Source organism: Somniosus microcephalus, chromosome 15 (genome assembly GCF_052327205.1).
Source record: "Somniosus microcephalus isolate GS21.2 chromosome 15, FLI_Smic_1.0, whole genome shotgun sequence".
Taxonomy (NCBI): domain Eukaryota; kingdom Metazoa; phylum Chordata; class Chondrichthyes; order Squaliformes; family Somniosidae; genus Somniosus; species Somniosus microcephalus.
The window spans coordinates 4,863,916-4,883,127 of record NC_141001.1 but is presented as its reverse complement, the minus strand read 5'-3'; the positions used below and the strand labels follow the sequence as shown (position 1 = coordinate 4,883,127).

At 52.7% G+C, this 19,212-nt stretch overlaps 1 protein-coding gene across 5 annotated transcripts in view; it reads right to left on the bottom strand.

The window, feature by feature from the left end:
• Positions 1–19,212, bottom strand: part of madd (MAP-kinase activating death domain) — a 268,175-nt gene that overhangs the window by 91,058 nt on the left and 157,905 nt on the right. For all 5 annotated transcript variants that reach the window (XR_015080939.1, XR_015080942.1, XR_015080941.1 and 2 more), the window contains 5 exons: positions 18,983–19,085; positions 16,284–16,470; positions 12,669–12,819; positions 8,301–8,501; positions 811–864 (listed from right to left, as the gene is read on the bottom strand). Coding sequence is in view for 1 of the 5 variants with exons in the window: in XM_086007468.1 (XP_085863594.1) it covers positions 811–864; positions 8,301–8,501; positions 12,669–12,819; positions 16,284–16,470; positions 18,983–19,085 (696 nt within the window). In the remaining 4 variants the exon portion in view is untranslated. The remainder of the gene's footprint in view (positions 1–810; positions 865–8,300; positions 8,502–12,668; positions 12,820–16,283; positions 16,471–18,982; positions 19,086–19,212) is intronic.

Genomic DNA, 19,212 nt, shown 5'->3' with positions numbered 1-19,212 from the left:
CCCTTTTAAATGTTACAGGTAAAGCATTCCCTGTTCTAATGACCCTCTGTGTGAAAACATCTCTGCTAACTTCACCCTACACTCTGGCAGTGATAATCCTCAGTCTGTGCCCCCTCGTCACCGGTTCACCAGCCAGCAGAAACAATTGTTCACTATTTCCCCTCTCGAAACCTCGCTGGATTTTGAGAAGCTCAAGTTGTGTTACTGTATTCTCAATAGGCCCCCAGTTCTCTTCTACAGACATATCTATCATCTCCCATGGCAGCTGCACTATTCCTGGTTGCCAATTTACCTCATCTTAAACATGAGTCTGTTGTGAATTACCTGCACTAAATGAAACTAGCTACTCCCATTCATTTAGAAACAGCATCCCACAAACCAAGGTGATGAAGTCAATGGGTTTAAAGGGCATTTGGCAGCAATGGAAGACAAAGAGCAGAACTCAACACTGGCACATTGGTCATGTGCCTGGTGGCTTCAGGCCAAAGGACCCATTGGCCAACTTGTACGTAAGCATGCGGTGTGACTACACAGCAATGGGCTCATCCCCCGCTCCCCCATACCTGCGTCCTGCAAGTTTAATGGGTGAGACAGAGTGCGAGAGAAAGAGAAAGAGGGGGAAAGAGCGAGATGGAAAGAGCTGAAAGAGAGAGATACACAAACCCAACAGCATGTCTACAGGTGAGAGGCAATGAGTCTATAGCACAAGTTGCAAAGGACTATGATTCAAACAAGAGACACGGCTAGAGTGCCTCGCTAGAAAAGTAGGAAGTACTTCGTATGACAGGCCTGAATTGTCAAATTCCTTACTCTGTTTTTCCAAAGCTTTTTGTTTTCTCATATCCTGGTGCTTGTTCCACAACTCTACAACCCAAGATGCATTGCAAGCAGGAAAGAAAGACAGAGAGAGTCAGAGATTGGTTGGATAGGCGAAATGGAGGACACAACACAACCGGGAAGAAGCCATTCCCAAATGGAGATGGCTTCTCGGTGATCACATGAGAATCAGCGAAGCATGAGTTCGTCTGCGTGGTCCACGTTCACAGGTAGTTTTGAAAACCTCAGCTCTGCCTCAAAACTTTCTACTCTCAGGCACTGAGCTACAATATAAACAGGAAGCCCCCCCAGCACTCCACGCCCCGCACAGCAGCAGAGATCCCCCATAGTCCAGGATTGGAACAAAAACTCCCCCAACCATCAAGATTCGGGTCTCTCTTCCCTTGGGGATGGTAAGTGGTGCTAGGCGGCTGAGGGTGGTGGGACTGGCTGTTGGTGGACTGACTGAGGGGGGAGGGGGAGAATCGGAGGGCAAGTCAGCTTAGGCTGTTTCCACCCAACGCAAGCAGAACCTTGCCCTCAGGGAAGAGAGTATTCAGGTGCAAGCTAGGCATATTCCTATGAAGGGAAAAGGTAGAGCATCCAAAGATAATACAAAAGCAAAATACTGCGGATGCTGAAAATCAGAAATAAAAACAGAAAATGCTGGAAATACTCAGAAGGTCAGGCAGCATCTGTGGAGAGTCATCGACCTGAAACATTAACTCTGTTTCTCTCTCCACAGATGCTGCCTGACCTGCTGAGTATTTCCAGTATTTTCTGTTTTTATTTCATCCAAAGCTAATGTGCCCTGGGTGACAAAGGAAATTAAAGTTAAAATAAAATAGGAAAAGGAGGCTTATGACAAATCTCAGGAGCAAGATTCAGTTAATAACCAGGAAGATTATGGAAAGTACAGGAGGGCATTGAAAAAGTTAATACGGGAGGCAGAGAGAGGTTACGAGAAAAAATTAGCAGGCAACATTAAAGTGAACCCTAAAACATTTTATAAAGATATAAAGTGCAAGCGGTGAGCTGGGGAAAAAGTTGAGCCTATTAAGGACCCAAAGGGAACTGTTCATGTAGAGGCCGAGGACACAATCTTTCAATCCTCATTGGATACAAGAGTAGTGTCGGAGGACTGCTAATGTTATACCACTATTCAAGAAAGAGGGGGATGAACCAGGAAACTACAGGCAAGTTAGCCTAACATTGGTGGTGGGGAAGTTATTGGAAACCATCATCAGGGACAAAATAAACTTTCATTTGGAAAGGCATGGGTTAATCCAGGAGAGCCAGCATGGATTTGTTAAAGGCAAATCATGTCTGACTAACTTGATTGAATTCTTTGATGAGGCAACAGAGATGGTTGTTCAAGGTAATGTAGTAGATGTTGTATACATGGACTTTCGGAAGGCAATCGACAAAGTGCCACACAGGAGGCTTAGTAAGAAGATGGAAGCCCATGGAATTAAGGGGAAAGTATGGATATGGAATTGGCTCAGTGACAGGAAGCGGAGGATGGTGGTGGATGGATGTTTTTCAGACTGGGAGGTGATTTGCAGTGGTGTTCCCCAAGGGCTAGTTTTGGGCCTATTACTCTTTGCAATTTTTTATAAACGACCTAGACTCGGGTGTAAGGAGCAGCTTTATAAAGTTTGCAGATGATAAGAAAACTTGGCAAAGAAGTAGATCATAATGAGGATAGATAGAGGCTTCAGGATAACAGTCAGGATGGTGAAATGGGCAGAAGCATGGCAGACGGAGTTCAATGTGGAGAAGTGTGAAGTAATGCACTTTGGCATAGTGGTTAGCACTGTTGCCTCACAGCGCCAGGGACCCGGGTTCGAATCCGGCCTCGGGCGACTGTCTGTGTGGAGTTTGCACATTCTCCCCGTGTTTGCGTGGGTTTCCTCCGGGTGCTCCGGTTTCCTCCCACAGTCCAAAGATGTGCGGGTTAGGTTGATTGGCCATGATAAATTGACCCTTAGTGTTAGGGGGATTAAATACGTGGGGTTACGGGGATAGGGTGGGATATGTGTTGGTGTAGGGGTTACGGGGATCGGGTGGGATATGTGTTGGTGTAGGCTCGATGGGCCGAAATGGCCTCTATCTGCACTGTGGGGTATCTGTGATTTCTATCTGTGATAATATAGAAAGACAGTATACTATAAATGGCACGATTGTGAAAAGGGTAGATGAGCATGTACACAAATCCTTAAGGGTGGCAGGGCAAGGTGATAAGGTGTTTAAAAAAACATAGGAGTCACTTGGGTTTATAAACAGAGGAATAGAATATAAAAACAAAGAGACCACGCTCGAACTTTATAAATCACTGGTTGGGCCTCCGCTGGAGTACTGCTGACAATTCTGGGCCCCACCAGAAAGGGTGCAGAGGAGGTTTACCAGGACGTCACAAGGGATGAGGGACTTCAGCTATGATGAGAGGTTGGAAAAGTTAGGGCTGTTCTTCTTGGGACAGAGAAGGTTAACTGGTGACCTAATAGAAATGTTCATGAGGAAAGAGATTTTGACAGCATAGAGAGAAAAACGATTCCCTGTGGAGAGTGGGTTGGGCGACAAGCAGGGGGCGGGTGCAGTGAAGGGAGCATGTCTGGGAGAGATTGCGGGGTGGAGCACGTTGGGTGGAATGAGTCCGTGGTGGGATATATAATTGAGGAGGATTTTAAACTCAATGCCCTATTTCAGCTTTCGATTGCTCAAGTGGACTTGTCTGAAAGCTCGGTTTTACATTTGCCCCTCTCCGCCCTCCAGCGAACATACTCCCCTCTTCAAAAAGTGAGGCGAATTATTTCTTTCCCTTAAGTAGGCTGAAGGATGAAGTTCACCTTAAAAGCTTACACTTCAGACTTCACTAAGGAACTCACTGCTGAGATGCACTTCCCTCAGGAGTTGATAACCGGCCCCATCTTTCAGGCTACGTGGCTGGAATTGGATCACGACAGGCTCCCCAGAACTTAAATAAACATCAATTGAGTCCCACCACCCACCCCAACTGTTGCAGAATTTAAGCACGTAGGCTACCTTTGGACAATGCAGGAGTGCATCCACATAACCCACGTTCCAGCGCAAATACAGGCACAGGCATCCACCTGGCAGCAGGCAGACAAACGTCCCTACAGCCTGCTGTTAACCCAGGTCTGGCAGTGTCTGTACAGGCCACACTGCAGCCTGCTGTTAAACCTGGCCTGGCAGTGTCTGTACAGGCCTCACTACAGCCTGGTGTTAACCCAGGTCTGGCAGTGTCTGTACAGGCCTCACTACAGCCTGCTGTTAAACCTGGTCTGGCAGTGTCTGTACAGGCCTCATTACAGCCTGCTGTTAACCCAGGTCTGGCAGTGTCTGTACAGGCCTCATTACAGCCTGCTGTTAACCCAGGTCTGGCAGTGTCTGTACAGGCCTCATTACAGCCTGCTGTTAACCCAGGTCTGGCAGTGTCTGTACAGGCCTCATTACAGCCTGCTGTTAACCCAGGTCTGGCAGTGTCTGTACAGGCCTCACTGCAGCCTGCTGTTAACCCAGGTCTGGCAGTGTCTGTACAGGCCTCACTACAGCCTGCTGTTAACCCAGGTCTGGCAGTGTCTGTACAGGCCTCACTGCAGCCTGCTGTTAACCCAGGTCTGGCAGTGTCTGTACAGGCCTCACTACAGCCTGCTGTTAACCCAGGTCTGGCAGTGTCTGTACAGGCCTCACTACAGCCTGCTGTTAACCCATCTCTGGCAGTGTCTGTACAGGCCTCACTACAGCCTGCTGTTAACCCATCTCTGGCAGTGTCTGTACAGGCCTCACTACAGCCTGGCGTTAACCCAGGTCTGGCAGTGTCTGTACAGGCCACCCTACAGCCTGCTGTTAACCCAGGTCTGGTAGTGTCTGTACAGGCCTCACTGCAGCCTGCTGTTAACCCAGGTCTGGTAGTGTCTGTACAGGCCTCACTGCAGCCTGGTGTTAACCCAGGTCTGGCAGTGTCTGTACAGGCCTCACTACAGCTTGCTGTTAAACCTGGTCTGGCAGTGTCTGTACAGGCCTCACTACAGTCTGCTGTTAACCCAGGTCTGGCAGTGTCTGTACAGGCCTCACTGCAGCCCAGTGTTAACCCAGGTCTGGCAGTGTCTGTACAGGCCTCACTACCGACTGCTGTTAATCCAGGTCTGGCAGTGTCTGTACAGGCCTCACTGCAGCCCAGTGTTAAACCACGTCTGGCAACGTTCAGGCCTCATTACAGCCTGCTGTTAACATAGAAACCATAGAAAACTAGGAGCAGGAGTCGGCCATTCGAGCCTGCTCCGCCATTCAATATGATCATGGCTGATCCTCTCTCTCAATACCATATTCCCGCTCGCTCCCCATACCCCTTGACGAAGTTGTTGTCTAGAAATCTATCTATCTCCTTCTTAAATATATTCAGTGACTTGGCCTCCACAGCTGTCTGTGGTAGAGAATTCCACAAGTTCACCACCCTCTGAGTGAAGAAATTTCTCCTCGTCTCAAGCCTAAATGTCCTACCCCGTATCCTGAGACTGTGACCCCTCGTTCTAGACTCCCCAGCCAGGGAAACATCCTCCCTGCATTCAGTCTGTCTAGCCCCATCAGAATTTTATATGTTTCCACGAGATCCCCTCTCATTCTTCGAAACTCTAGTGAATTATGGGCCTAGTCGACCCAATCTCTCCTCATACGACAGTCCTGCCTTCCAAGGAATCAGTCTTCGCAGCACTCCCTCTATGGCAAGTATATCCTTTTGTTATGTAAAGACCAAAACTGCACACAGTACTCCAGGTGTGGTCTTACCAAGGCCTCACTGCAGCCTGCTGTTAACCCAGTTCTGGCAGTGTCCGTACAGGTCTCACTGCAGCCTGCTGTTAACCCAGGTCTGGCAGTGTCTGTACAGGCCTCACTACAGCCTGCTGTTAACCCAGGTCTGGCAGTGTCTGTACAGGCCTCACTACAGCCTGCTGTTAACCCAGGTCTGGCAGTGTCTGTACAGGCCTCACTACAGCCTGCTGTTAACCCAGTTCTGGCAGTGTCTGTACAAGCCTCACTACAGTCTGGTGTTAACCCAGTTCTGGCAGTGTCTGTACAGGCCTCACTACAGCCTGCTGTTAACCCAGTTCTGGCAGTGTCTGTACAAGCCTCACTACAGTCTGGTGTTAACCCAGTTCTGGCAGTGTCTGTACAAGCCTCACTACAGCCTGCTGTTAACCCAGTTCTGGCAGTGTCTGTACAGGCCTCACTACAGCCTGCTGTTAACCCAGTTCTGGCAGTGTCTGTACAGGCCTCACTACAGCCTGCTGTTAACCCAGTTCTGGCAGTGTCTGTACAGGCCTCACTACAGCCTGCTGTTAACCCAGTTCTGGCAGTGTCTGTACAAGCCTCACTACAGTCTGGTGTTAACCCAGTTCTGGCAGTGTCTGTACAAGCCTCACTACAGCCTGCTGTTAACCCAGTTCTGGCAGTGTCTGTACAAGCCTCACTACAGCCTGCTGTTAACCCAGTTCTGGCAGTGTCTGTACAGGCCTCACTACAGCCTGCTGTTAACCCAGTTCTGGCAGTGTCTGTACAGGCCTCACTACAGCCTGCTGTTAACCCAGTTCTGGCAGTGTCTGTACAGGCCTCACTACAGCCTGCTGTTAACCCAGTTCTGGCAGTGTCTGTACAAGCCTCACTACAGTCTGGTGTTAACCCAGTTCTGGCAGTGTCTGTACAAGCCTCACTACAGCCTGCTGTTAACCCAGTTCTGGCAGTGTCTGTACAAGCCTCACTACAGCCTGCTGTTAACCCAGTTCTGGCAGTGTCTGTACAGGCCTCACTACAGCCTGCTGTTAACCCAGTTCTGGCAGTGTCTGTACAGGCCTCACTACAGCCTGCTGTTAACCCAGTTCTGGCAGTGTCTGTACAGGCCTCACTACAGCCTGCTGTTAACCCAGTTCTGGCAGTGTCCGTACAAGCCTCACTACAGCCTGCTGTTAACCCAGTTCTGGCAGTGTCTGTACAGGCCTCACTACAGCCTGCTGTTAACCCAGTTCTGGCAGTGTCTGTACAGGCCTCACTACAGCCTGCTGTTAACCCAGTTCTGGCAGTGTCTGTACAGGCCTCACTACAGCCTGCTGTTAACCCAGTTCTGGCAGTGTCTGTACAAGCCTCACTACAGTCTGGTGTTAACCCAGTTCTGGCAGTGTCTGTACAAGCCTCACTACAGCCTGCTGTTAACCCAGTTCTGGCAGTGTCTGTACAAGCCTCACTACAGCCTGCTGTTAACCCAGTTCTGGCAGTGTCTGTACAGGCCTCACTACAGCCTGCTGTTAACCCAGTTCTGGCAGTGTCTGTACAGGCCTCACTACAGTCTGGTGTTAACCCAGTTCTGGCAGTGTCTGTACAAGCCTCACTACAGCCTGCTGTTAACCCAGTTCTGGCAGTGTCTGTACAAGCCTCACTACAGCCTGCTGTTAACCCAGTTCTGGCAGTGTCTGTACAGGCCTCACTACAGCCTGCTGTTAACCCAGTTCTGGCAGTGTCTGTACAGGCCTCACTACAGCCTGCTGTTAACCCAGTTCTGGCAGTGTCTGTACAAGCCTCACTACAGCCTGCTGTTAACCCAGTTCTGGCAGTGTCTGTACAGGCCTCACTACAGCCTGCTGTTAACCCAGTTCTGGCAGTGTCTGTACAGGCCTCACTACAGCCTGCTGTTAACCCAGGTCTGGCAGTGTCTGTACAGGCCTCACTACAGCCTGCTGTTAACCCAGGTCTGGCAGTGTCTGTACAAGCCTCACTACAGCCTGCTGTTAACCCAGTTCTGGCAGTGTCTGTACAGGCCTCACTACAGCCTGCTGTTAACCCAGGTCTGGCAGTGTCTGTACAGGCCTCACTACAGCCTGGCGTTAACCCAGGTCTGGCAGTGTCTGTACAGGCTTCACTACAGCCTGCTGTTAACCCAGGTCTGGCAGTGTCTGTACAGGCCTCACTACAGCCTGCTGTTAACCCAGTTCTGGCAGTGTCTGTACAGGCCTCACTACAGTCTGGTGTTAACCCAGTTCTGGCAGTGTCTGTACAGGCCTCACTACAGCCTGCTGTTAACCCAGGTCTGGCAGTGTCTGTACAGGCCTCACTACAGCCTGCTGTTAACCCAGTTCTGGCAGTGTCTGTACAGGCCTCACTACAGCCTGCTGTTAACCCAGGTCTGGCAGTGTCTGTACAGGCCTCACTACAGCCTGCTGTTAACCCAGTTCTGGCAGTGTCTGTACAGGCCTCACTACAGCCTGCTGTTAACCCAGTTCTGGCAGTGTCTGTACAGGCCTCACTACAGCCTGCTGTTAACCCAGTTCTGGCAGTGTCTGTACAGGCCTTACAGTCTACGCTGCTGCTTATCCCACCCCCACCGGTTTCCCATCACAGAATGACTGCGGCACTCGGACCGATTGCCTCTCTATCGAGTTGTGCTGTAAAATGTGTCCAAGTGCAGTACACACCGATGGAAGCTACAAAATTTTCTTCATTCAGACTCCGGGTGTCATACTCGCCCGGCCCCTTGCTGATGGGAGCTTTAGGTGGGGGCTGTAGGTGGGTCACCGGCACACCGGAGGGCTTCGTCTCCCCCTTTGAGGGTACGGGCTCCTGACGACCATGGGCTGGTCCTCCCTCCGTCGGACTCCGCTTCTTCTTGTCTGGCTCTGGATCGCAGAGAAGAAAAAGCAGCGGTGGAGACTCAGTGAGTAGAGAGCAGTAACTGAGCAGCTGGAGTCAACAACCAGCAAAATTCATAAACAAACACTATGTTAACAGAGTTACCATCTAATCGAGGGGTGTCAGGAGTGAGTGATGGCCAAAGTGAAGACAAAGGTACGTGTTGTGGGCAGATGGCAGGGTCTGAATCCCAGCCCTGTTACTGGCTGGTGCCAGGTTCCGCTGTGTGTGGACAGTGTGTTCTGTATCTGGTGCTGTGTGGATAGTGTGGTCTGTATCTGGTGCTGTGTGGACAGTGTGGTCTGTATCTGGTGCTGTGTGGACAGTGTGGTCTGTATCTGGTGCTGTGTGTGGACAGTGTAGTCTTTATCTGGTGCTGTGTGTGGACAGTGTGGTCTGTATCTGGTGCTGTGTGGACAGTGTGGTCTGTATCTGGTGCTGTGTGTGGACAGTGTGGTCTGTATCTGGTGCTGTGTGTGGACAGTGTAGTCTGTATCTGGTGCTGTGTGTGGACAGTGTGGTCTGTATCTGGTGCTGTGTGGACAGTGTGGTCTGTATCTGGTGCTGTGGGGACAGTGTGGTCTGTATCTGGTGCTGTGTGGATAGTGTGGTCTGTATCTGGTGCTGTGTGTGGACAGTGTGGTCTGTATCTGGTGCTGTGTGTGGACAGTGTGGTCTGTATCTGGTGCTGTGTGTGGACAGTGTGGTCTGTATCTGGTGCTGTGTGTGGACAGTGTGGTCTGTATCTGGTGCTGTGTGTGGACAGTGTGGTCTGTATCTGGTGCTGTGTGTGGACAGTGTGGTCTGTATCTGGTGCTGTGTGGACAGTGTGGTCTGTATCTGGTGCTGTGTGGACAGTGTGGTCTGTATCTGGTGCTGTGTGGACAGTGTGGTCTGTATCTGGTGCTGTGTGTGGACAGTGCAGTCTGTATCTGGTGCTGTGTGTGGACAGTGTAGTCTGTATCTGGTGCTGTGTGTGGACAGTGTGGTCTGTATCTGGTGCTGTGTGGACAGTGTGGTCTGTATCTGGTGCTGTGTGTGGACAGTGTAGTCTGTATCTGGTGCTGTGTGTGGACAGTGTGGTCTGTATCTGGTGCTGTGTGGACAGTGTGGTCTGTATCTGGTGCTGTGTGTGGACAGTGTGGTCTGTATCTGGTGCTGTGTGTGGACAGTGTAGTCTGTATCTGGTGCTGTGTGTGGACAGTGTGGTCTGTATCTGGTGCTGTGTGGACAGTGTGGTCTGTATCTGGTGCTGTGTGGACAGTGTGGTCTGTATCTGGTGCTGTGGGGACAGTGTGGTCTGTATCTGGTGCTGTGTGGATAGTGTGGTCTGTATCTGGTGCTGTGTGTGGACAGTGTGGTCTGTATCTGGTGCTGTGTGGTCTGTATCTGGTGCTGTGTGTGGACAGTGTGGTCTGTAACTGGTGCTGTGTGGACAGTGTGGTCTGTATCTGGTGCTGTGTGGACAGTGTGGTCTGTATCTGGTGCTGTGTGGACAGTGTGGTCTGTATCTGGTGCTGTGTGGACAGTGTGGTCTGTATCTGGTGCTGTGTGGACAGTGTGGTCTGTATCTGGTGCTGTGTGGACAGTGTGGTCTGTATCTGGTGCTGTGTGGACAGTGTGGTCTGTATCTGGTGCTGTGGGGACAGTGTGGTCTGTATCTGGTGCTGTGTGGATAGTGTGGTCTGTATCTGGTGCTGTGTGTGGACAGTGTGGTCTGTATCTGGTGCTGTGTGGACAGTGTGGTCTGTATCTGGTGCTGTGTGTGGACAGTGTGGTCTGTATCTGGTGCTGTGTGTGGACAGTGTGGTCTGTATCTGGTGCTGTGTGTGGACAGTGTGGTCTGTATCTGGTGCTGTGGACAGTGTGGTCTGTATCTGGTGCTGTGTGGACAGTGTGGTCTGTATCTGGTGCTGTGTGGACAGTGTGGTTTGTATCTGGTGCTGTGTGTGGACAGTGTGGTTTGTATCTGGTGCTGTGTGGACAGTGTGGTCTGTATCTGGTGCTGTGTGTGGACAGTGTGGTCTGTATCTGGTGCTGTGTGTGGACAGTGTGGTCTGTATCTGGTGCTGTGTGTGGACAGTGTGGTCTGTATCTGGTGCTGTGGAGCTGTGTGTGGACAGTGTGGTCTGTATCTGGTGCTGTGTGGACAGTGTGGTCTGTATCTGGTGCTGTGTGTGGACAGTGTGGTCTGTATCTGGTGCTGTGTGTGGACAGTGTGGTTTGTATCTGGTGCTGTGTGTGGACAGTGTGGTTTGTATCTGGTGCTGTGTGGACAGTGTGGTCTGTATCTGGTGCTGTGTGGACAGTGCGGTCTGTATCTGGTGCTGTGTGTGGACAGTGTGGTCTGTATCTGGTGCTGTGTGTGGACAGTGTGGTCTGTATCTGGTGCTGTGTGTGGACAGTGTGGTTTGTATCTGGTGCTGTGTGGACAGTGTGGTCTGTATCTGGTGCTGTGTGGACAGTGTGGTCTGTATCTGGTGCTGTGTGTGGACAGGGTTGTATTGTCTGTTGTGTGGAAGTGTGGTCTGTATCTGGTGCTGTGTGGACAGTGTGGTCTGTATCTGGTGCTGTGTGTGGACAGTGTGGGTCTGTATCTGGTGCTGTGTGTGGACAGTGTGGTCTGTATCTGGTGCTGTGTGTGGACAGTGTGGTCTGTATCTGGTGTTGTGTGGACAGTGTGGTCTGTATCTGGTGCTGTGTGGACAGTGTGGTCTGTATCTGGTGCTCTGTGGACAGTGTGGTCTGTATCTGGTGCTGTGTGGACAGTGTGGTCTGTATCTGGTGCTGTGTGGACAGTGTGGTCTGTATCTGGTGCTGTGTGGACAGTGTGGTCTGTATCTGGTGCTGTGTGTGGACAGTGTGGTCTGTATCTGGTGCTGTGTGTGGACAGTGTGGTCTGTATCTGGTGCTGTGTGGACAGTGTGGTCTGTATCTGGTGCTGTGTGGACAGTGTGGTCTGTATCTGGTGCTGTGTGTGGACAGTGTGGTCTGTATCTGGTGCTGTGTGTGGACAGTGTGGTCTGTATCTGGTGCTGTGTGGACAGTGTGGTCTGTATCTGGTGCTGTGTGTGGACAGTGTGGTCTGTATCTGGTGCTGTGTGGACAGTGTGGTCTGTATCTGGTGCTGTGTGGACAGTGTGGTCTGTATCTGGTGCTGTGTGTGGACAGTGTGGTCTGTATCTGGTGTTGTGTGGACAGTGTGGTCTGTATCTGGTGCTGTGTGGACAGTGTGGTCTGTATCTGGTGCTCTGTGGACAGTGTGGTCTGTATCTGGTGCTGTGTGTGGACAGTGTGGTCTGTATCTGGTGCTGTGTGGATAGTGTGGTCTGTATCTGGTGCTGTGTGGACAGTGTGGTCTGTATCTGGTGCTGTGTGTGGACAGTGTGGTCTGTATCTGGTGCTGTGTGTGGACAGTGTGGTCTGTATCTGGTGCTGTGTGTGGACAGTGTGGTCTGTATCTGGTGCTGTGTGTGGACAGTGTGGTCTGTATCTGGTGCTGTGTGTGGACAGTGTGGTCTGTATCTGGTGCTCTGTGGACAGTGTGGTCTGTATCTGGTGCTGTGTGTGGACAGTGTGGTCTGTATCTGGTGCTGTGTGGATAGTGTGGTCTGTATCTGGTGCTGTGCGGATAGTGTGGTCTGTATCTGGTGCTGTGTGTGGACAGTGTGGTCTGTATCTGGTGCTGTGTGTGGACAGTGCAGTCTGTATCTGGTGCTGTGTGTGGACAGTGTAGTCTGTATCTGGTGCTGTGTGTGGACAGTGTGGTCTGTATCTGGTGCTGTGTGTGGACAGTGTGGTCTGTATCTGGTGCTGTGTGTGGACAGTGTGGTCTGTATCTGGTGCTGTGTGTGGACAGTGTGGTCTGTATCTGGTGCTGTGTGTGGACAGTGTGGTCTGTATCTGGTGCTGTGTGGACAGTGTGGTCTGTATCTGGTGCTGTGTGTGGACAGTGTGGTCTGTATCTGGTGCTGTGTGTGGACAGTGTGGTCTGTATCTGGTGCTGTGTGTGGACAGTGTGGTCTGTATCTGGTGCTGTGTGTGGACAGTGTGGTCTGTATCTGGTGCTGTGTGTGGACAGTGTGGTCTGTATCTGGTGCTGTGTGTGGACAGTGTGGTCTGTATCTGTTGCTGTATGTGGGGACACTGCTTACCTTTGTTGTAGTAGTGGGTGTGGGCGATCTCCAGCAGGGAGAAGACACTGGCCATCCCTCCCAGGCCGGCATTGCTGTACGAGTGTTCCAGGCTGGACACGCAGCACTTCAGCAGGTCCAGCATCCCCCTGTACACCTTCTTACTGATCTCCTGCAATTAGAACGGAGGGGGCAATGGTCACCACATACCGCACCGTTACACGGTTTACACCAACCGTACCCAATGGTCACCACATACCGCACCGTCACACGGTTTACACCAACCATACCCAATGGTCACCACATACTGCACTGCCAGCACGGTGGCATACTGGTTAGCACTGTTGCCTCACAGCGCCAGGGACCCGGGTTCGAATCCGGCCTCGGGCGACTGTCTGTGTGGAGTTTGCACATTCTCCCCGTGTTTGCGTGGGTTTTCTCCGGGTGCTCCGGTTTCCTCCCACAGTCCAAAGATGTGTGGGTTAGGTTGATTGGCTATGATAAATTGACCCTTAGTGTTAGGGGGATTAAATACATGGGGTTACGGGGATAGGGTGGGATATGTGTTGGTGTTGGGGTTACGGGGATCGGGTGGGATGTGTGTCAGTGCAGGCTCGATCGGCCGAAATGGCCTCTATCTGCACTGTGGGGTTTCTGTGATTCTGTGACGCACAGATTACACCAACCGTACCGACACACAGTTTACACCAACCGTACCCAATGGTCACCACATACCGCACCGACACACAGTTTACACCAACCGTACCCAATGGTCACCACATACCGCACCGACACAGATTACACCAACCGTACCCAATGGTCACCACATACCGCACCATCACACAGATTACACCAACCGTACCCAATGGTCACCACATACCGCACCGTCACACAGTTTACACCAACCGTACCCAATGGTCACCACATACCACACCATCACACAGATTACACCAACCGTACCCAATGGTCACCACATACCGCACCGTCACACGGTTTACACCAACCGTACCCAATGGTCACCACATACCGCACCGTCACACAGATTACACCAACCGTACCCAATGGTCACCACATACCGCACCGACAAACAGATTACACCAACCACCGTACCCAATGGTCACCACATACCGCACCGTCACAGATTACACCAACCGTACCCAATGGTCACCACATACCGCACCGACACACAGTTTACACCAACCGTACCCAATGGTCACCACATACCGCACCGTCACACGGTTTACACCAACCGTACCCAATGGTCACCACATACCGCACCGACACACAGTTTACACCAACCGTACCCAATGGTCACCACATACCGCACCGACACAGATGTACCCAATGGTCACCACATACCGCACCGTCACACGGTTTACACCAACCGTACCCAATGGTCACCACATACCGCACCGACACACAGTTTACACCAACCGTACCCAATGGTCACCACATACCGCACCGACACACAGTTTACACCAAACGTACCCAATGGTCACCACATACCGCACCGTCACACGGTTTACACCAACCGTACCCAATGGTCACCACATACCGCACCGACACACAGTTTACACCAACCGTACCCAATGGTCACCACATACCGCACCGTCACACGGTTTACACCAACCATACCCAATGGTCACCACATACCGCACCGTCACACGGTTTACACCAACCGTACCCAATGGTCACCACATACCGCACCGACACACAGTTTACACCAACCGTACCCAATGGTCACCACATACCGCACCGACACACAGTTTACACCAACCGTACCCAATGGTCACCACATACCGCACCGTCACACGGTTTACACCAACCGTACCCAATGGTCACCACATACCGCACCTTCACACAGTTTACACCAACCGTACCCAATGGTCACCACATACTGCACCGTCACACGGTTTACACCAACCGTACCCAATGGTCACCACATACTGCACCGACACACAGTTTACACCAACCGTACCCAATGGTCACCACATACCGCACCGACACACAGTTTACACCAACCGTACCCAATGGTCACCACATACCGCACCGTCACACAGTTTACACCAACCGTACCCAATGGTCACCACATACCGCACCGTCACACGGTTTACACCAACCGTACCCAATGGTCACCACATACCGCACCATCACACAGTTTACACCAACCGTACCCAATGGCTATAAAAAGCGGAACAGACATCTCACAAAGAACCAAGTGTCAGTCATTTAAACAGCTGAAGATGATGAAAGATCATGCCCTGGAATGACACTGGGCGTTTTGTAATAACTAACTCTGGGGGCTGGCTTTAGTTCCTTTCCAGATCTCTCACTTGCTTACGAAAAAGTTCTGCAGGATTGACAATGGTTCAGTAAGTAAAGCTGCAATTTAGCACAAAGGAAACAATTGCAATATGCAAATTCACAAGAACACAGCAGTCATTTTGAGGGGGCCAGGATCCTACACAGTGAAGCCATCTAAGGCAAAGTGGGGCATTCCCCTTCCTCCGAGTGTTGAGGGAGGGCCGCACCATCGGAGGGGAAGTACTGAGGGAGTGCCGCACCGTCGGAGGGGGAAGTACTGAGGGAGTGCCGCACCTTCGGAGGGGAAGTACTGAGGGAGTGCCGCACCGTCGAAGGGGCAGTGCTGAGGGTGGGCCGCACCGTCGAAGGGGCAGTGCTGAGGGAGTGCCGCACCGTCGAAGGGGCAGTGCTGAGGGAGTGCCGCACCGTCGAAGGGGAAGTACTGAGGGAGTGCCGCACCGTCGAAGGGGCAGTGCTGAGGGTGGGCCGCACCGTCGAAGGGGCAGTGCTGAGGGAGTGCCGCACCGTCGAAGGGGCAGTGCTGAGGGTGGGCCGCACCGTCGAAGGGGCAGTGCTGAGGGTGGGCCGCACCGTCGAAGGGGCAGTGCTGAGGGAGTGCCGCACCGTCGAAGGGGCAGTGCTGAGGGTGGGCCGCACCGTCGAAGGGGCAGTGCTGAGGGTGGGCCGCACCGTCGAAGGGGCAGTGCTGGGGGTGGGCCGCACCGTCGAAGGGGCAGTGCTGGGGGTGGGCCGCACCGTCGAAGGGGCAGTGCTGAGGGTGGGCCGCACCGTCGAAGGGGAAGTACTGAGGGAGTGCCGCACCGTCGAAGGGGCAGTGCTGAGGGTGGGCCGCACCGTCGAAGGGGAAGTACTGAGGGAGTGCCGCACCGTCGAAGGGGCAGTGCTGAGGGTGGGCCGCACCGTCGAAGGGGCAGTGCTGAGGGTGGGCCGCACCGTCGAAGGGGCAGTGCTGAGGGTGGGCCGCACCGTCGAAGGGGCAGTGCTGAGGGTGGGCCGCACCGTCGAAGGGGCAGTGCTGAGGGTGGGCCGCACCGTCGAAGGGGCAGTGCTGAGGGTGGGCCGCACCGTCGGAGGGGCAGTGCTGAGGGTGGGCCGCACCGTCGGAGGGGCAGTGCTGAGGGGGGGAAAGGGAGTGGGGGGGGGGGGAAGGGGAGGGGGGAAAGGGGACGGGAGTGGAGGACGGGGGAAAAGGAGGAGGGAGCAGGAACGGAGGGGGGGACGGGAGAGGGGGACAGGGAAGAGGGGCGGTTCTAAGGGAGAGGGGTTGCACATTGGCCCTTGCGTTTTAAGATTTTCTTAAGGTCCCCTTACCACATCTTTCAGGATGTCTAGCCGAGCGTCCTCCTCCGACTGGATGGTCCTGTTGAGTTTACTAAGGACAAAGATTCGCAGCTGCTCGTTTTCTAGCAGCCGTCGGACTTTCTTCATGTTTAACCAGCCAACGCCCTGACCATCCAGAACATTCTGCACCAGCTCCTTCAGGAACTGCTGGTTCTCACTGCAATACAAACAGCTGAGGGTCAGGAGCTGCACTACGAGCTGGTAGCTATGCTTTCAAACGGGGCTGACTGTGGGTGATCGCAATTTTTTTATTCGTTCCTGGGATGTGGGCGTCGCTGGCAAGGCCAGCATTTATTTATTGCCCATCCCTAATTGCCCTCGAGAAGGTGGCGGTGAGCCGCCTTCTTGAACCGCTGCAGTCCGTGTGGTGAAGGTACTCCCACAGGGCTGTTCGGGAGGGAGTTCCGGGATTTTGACCCAGCGGCGATGAAGGATCGGCGATATACTTCTAAGTCAGGATGGTGTGTGACTTGGAGGGGAACTTGGAGGTGGTGGTGTTCCCATGCGCCTGCTGCCCTTGTCCTTCCTAGTGGTAGAGGTCGCGGGTTTGGGAGTTGCTGCAGTGCATCTTGTAGATGGTACACACTGCAGCCACGGTACGCCAGTGGTGGAGGGAGTGAATGTTTAAGGTGGTGGATGGGGTGCCAATCAAGCGGGATCATTTGTCCTGGATGGTGTCGAGCTTCTTGAGTGTTGTTGGAGCTGCACTCACCCAGGCAAGTGGAGAGTGTTCCATCACACTCCTGACTTGTGCCTTGCAGATGGTGGAAAGGCTTTGGGGAGTCAGGAGTCGAGTCACTCACCGCAGAATACCTAGCCTCATGTAACCGCAGTATTTGTGTGACTGGTCCAGTTACGTTTCTGGTCAATGGTGACCCCCAGGATGTTGATGGTGGGGGGTTCGGCGATGGTAGTGTTGAATGTCAAGGGGCGGTGGTTGGACTCTCTCTTGTTGGAGATGGTCATTGCCTGGAACTTGTGTGGCGCAAATGTTATTTCCCATTTATCAGCCCAAGCCTGAATCTTAGCCAGGTGTTGCTGCCTGTGGGCATGGACTGCTTCATTATCTGAGGAGTTGCAAATGGAACTGAACACTGTGCAATCATCAGCGAACATCCCCACTTCTGACCTTATGATGGAGGAAAGGTCATTGATGAAGCAGCTGGTTGGGCCTAGGACACTGTCCCAAATAACTCTCGCAGCGATGTCCTGGGGCTGAGATGATTGGCCTCCAACAACTACAACCATCTTCCTTTGTGCTAGGTATGACTCCAGCCAGTGGAGCGTTTTCCCCCTGATTCACATTGATTTCAATTTTATTAGGACTCCTTGATGCCACACTCGGTCAAATGCTGCTTTGATGTCAAGGGCAGTCACTCTCACCTCACCTCTGGAATTTAGCTCTTTTGTCCATGTTTGGACCAAGGCTATAATGAGGTCTGGAGCCGAGTGGTCCTGCCGGATACCAAACTGAGCATCGCTGAGCAGGTTATTTCGCATGCCGCTTGATAGCACTGTCAATAACACCTTCCATCACTTCGCTGATGATTGAGAGTAGACTGATGAGGTGGTAATTGGCCGGATTGGATTGGTCCTGCTTTTTGTGGACAGGACATACCTGGGCAATTTTCCGGCCTCAGTGTGAAGGCGGAACTTCGTCTCCACAAGTACTGTGCGGTGGTCATTCCTATCAATACTGTCATGGACAGATGCATCTGCGACAGGTAGATTGGTGAGGACCAGGTCAAGTAGGTTTTTCCCTCGTGTTGGTTCTCTCGCCACCCAGGCCGGCAACTATGTCCTTTGGACTCGGCCAGCAGCGGTGCTTCCGAGCCACTCTTGGTGATGGACATTGAAGTCCCCAACCAGAGTATATTCTGTGCCCTTGCTATCCTCAGTGCTTCTTCCAAGTGGTGTTCAACATGGAGGAGTACAGATTCATCAGCTGAAGGAGGGCAGTAGGTGGTAATCAGCAGGAGGTTTCCTGGCCACATTTGAGCTGATGCCATGAGACTTCATGGGGTCCAGAGTCAATGGTGGGGACTCCCAGGGCTACTCCCTCCCAACTGTATACCACTGTGCCGCCACCCCTGGTGGGTTTGTCCTGCCGGTGGGACAGGACATACCCAGAGATGGTGATGGACGATTCTGGGACGTTGGCTGAAAGCTATGATTCTGACTGCGGGCAGGGCCATGTTTCCAGTTGATATGCCCCCATGTACCTGCTGTTTTTTGCTCTCGCCCCCCCCAAACCGCGTACCTGCTGTTGATCGCTCTTCCTGCCATCCCGCCAGTGTACCTGCTGTTGTTGCTCTCTCCAACCTCCCCACCCCGTCTACCTGCTGTTGTTCGCTCTCCTCCCACCTCCCCACCCTGTCTACCTGATGTTCGCTCTCCCCCCACCTCCCCACCCCGTGTACCTGCTGTTGTTCGCTCTCCCCCCACCTCCCCACCCCGTCTACCTGCTGTTGTTCGCTCTCCCCCCACCTCCCCACCCCGTCTACCTGCTGTTGTTGCTCTCTTCACACCTCCCCACCCCGTCTACCTGCTGTTGTTGCTCTCTTCACACCTCCCCACCCCGTCTACCTGCTGTTGTTCGCTCTCCCCCCACCTCCCACCCCGTCTACCTGCTGTTGTTCGCTCTCCCCCCACCTCCCCACCCCGTGTACCTGCTGTTGTTCGCTCTCCCCTGCGGAGAGGGTGATTCCCTCTTCACAGTTGGGCTGTGCTTGATGACCGATGATTTCTGGTCGACCAGGGCTCGCCTGTTACCTGGACAAGTGAAGGAAAACAGCATCAAGCAGGTAGGCCACAGGTATCGCTCAGGGCGCAGACCCAAGAGAGAATTGTGTCAATAAAACAACAGGTGGGAGAAAAATAAACGTCAAACTGGGGTAAG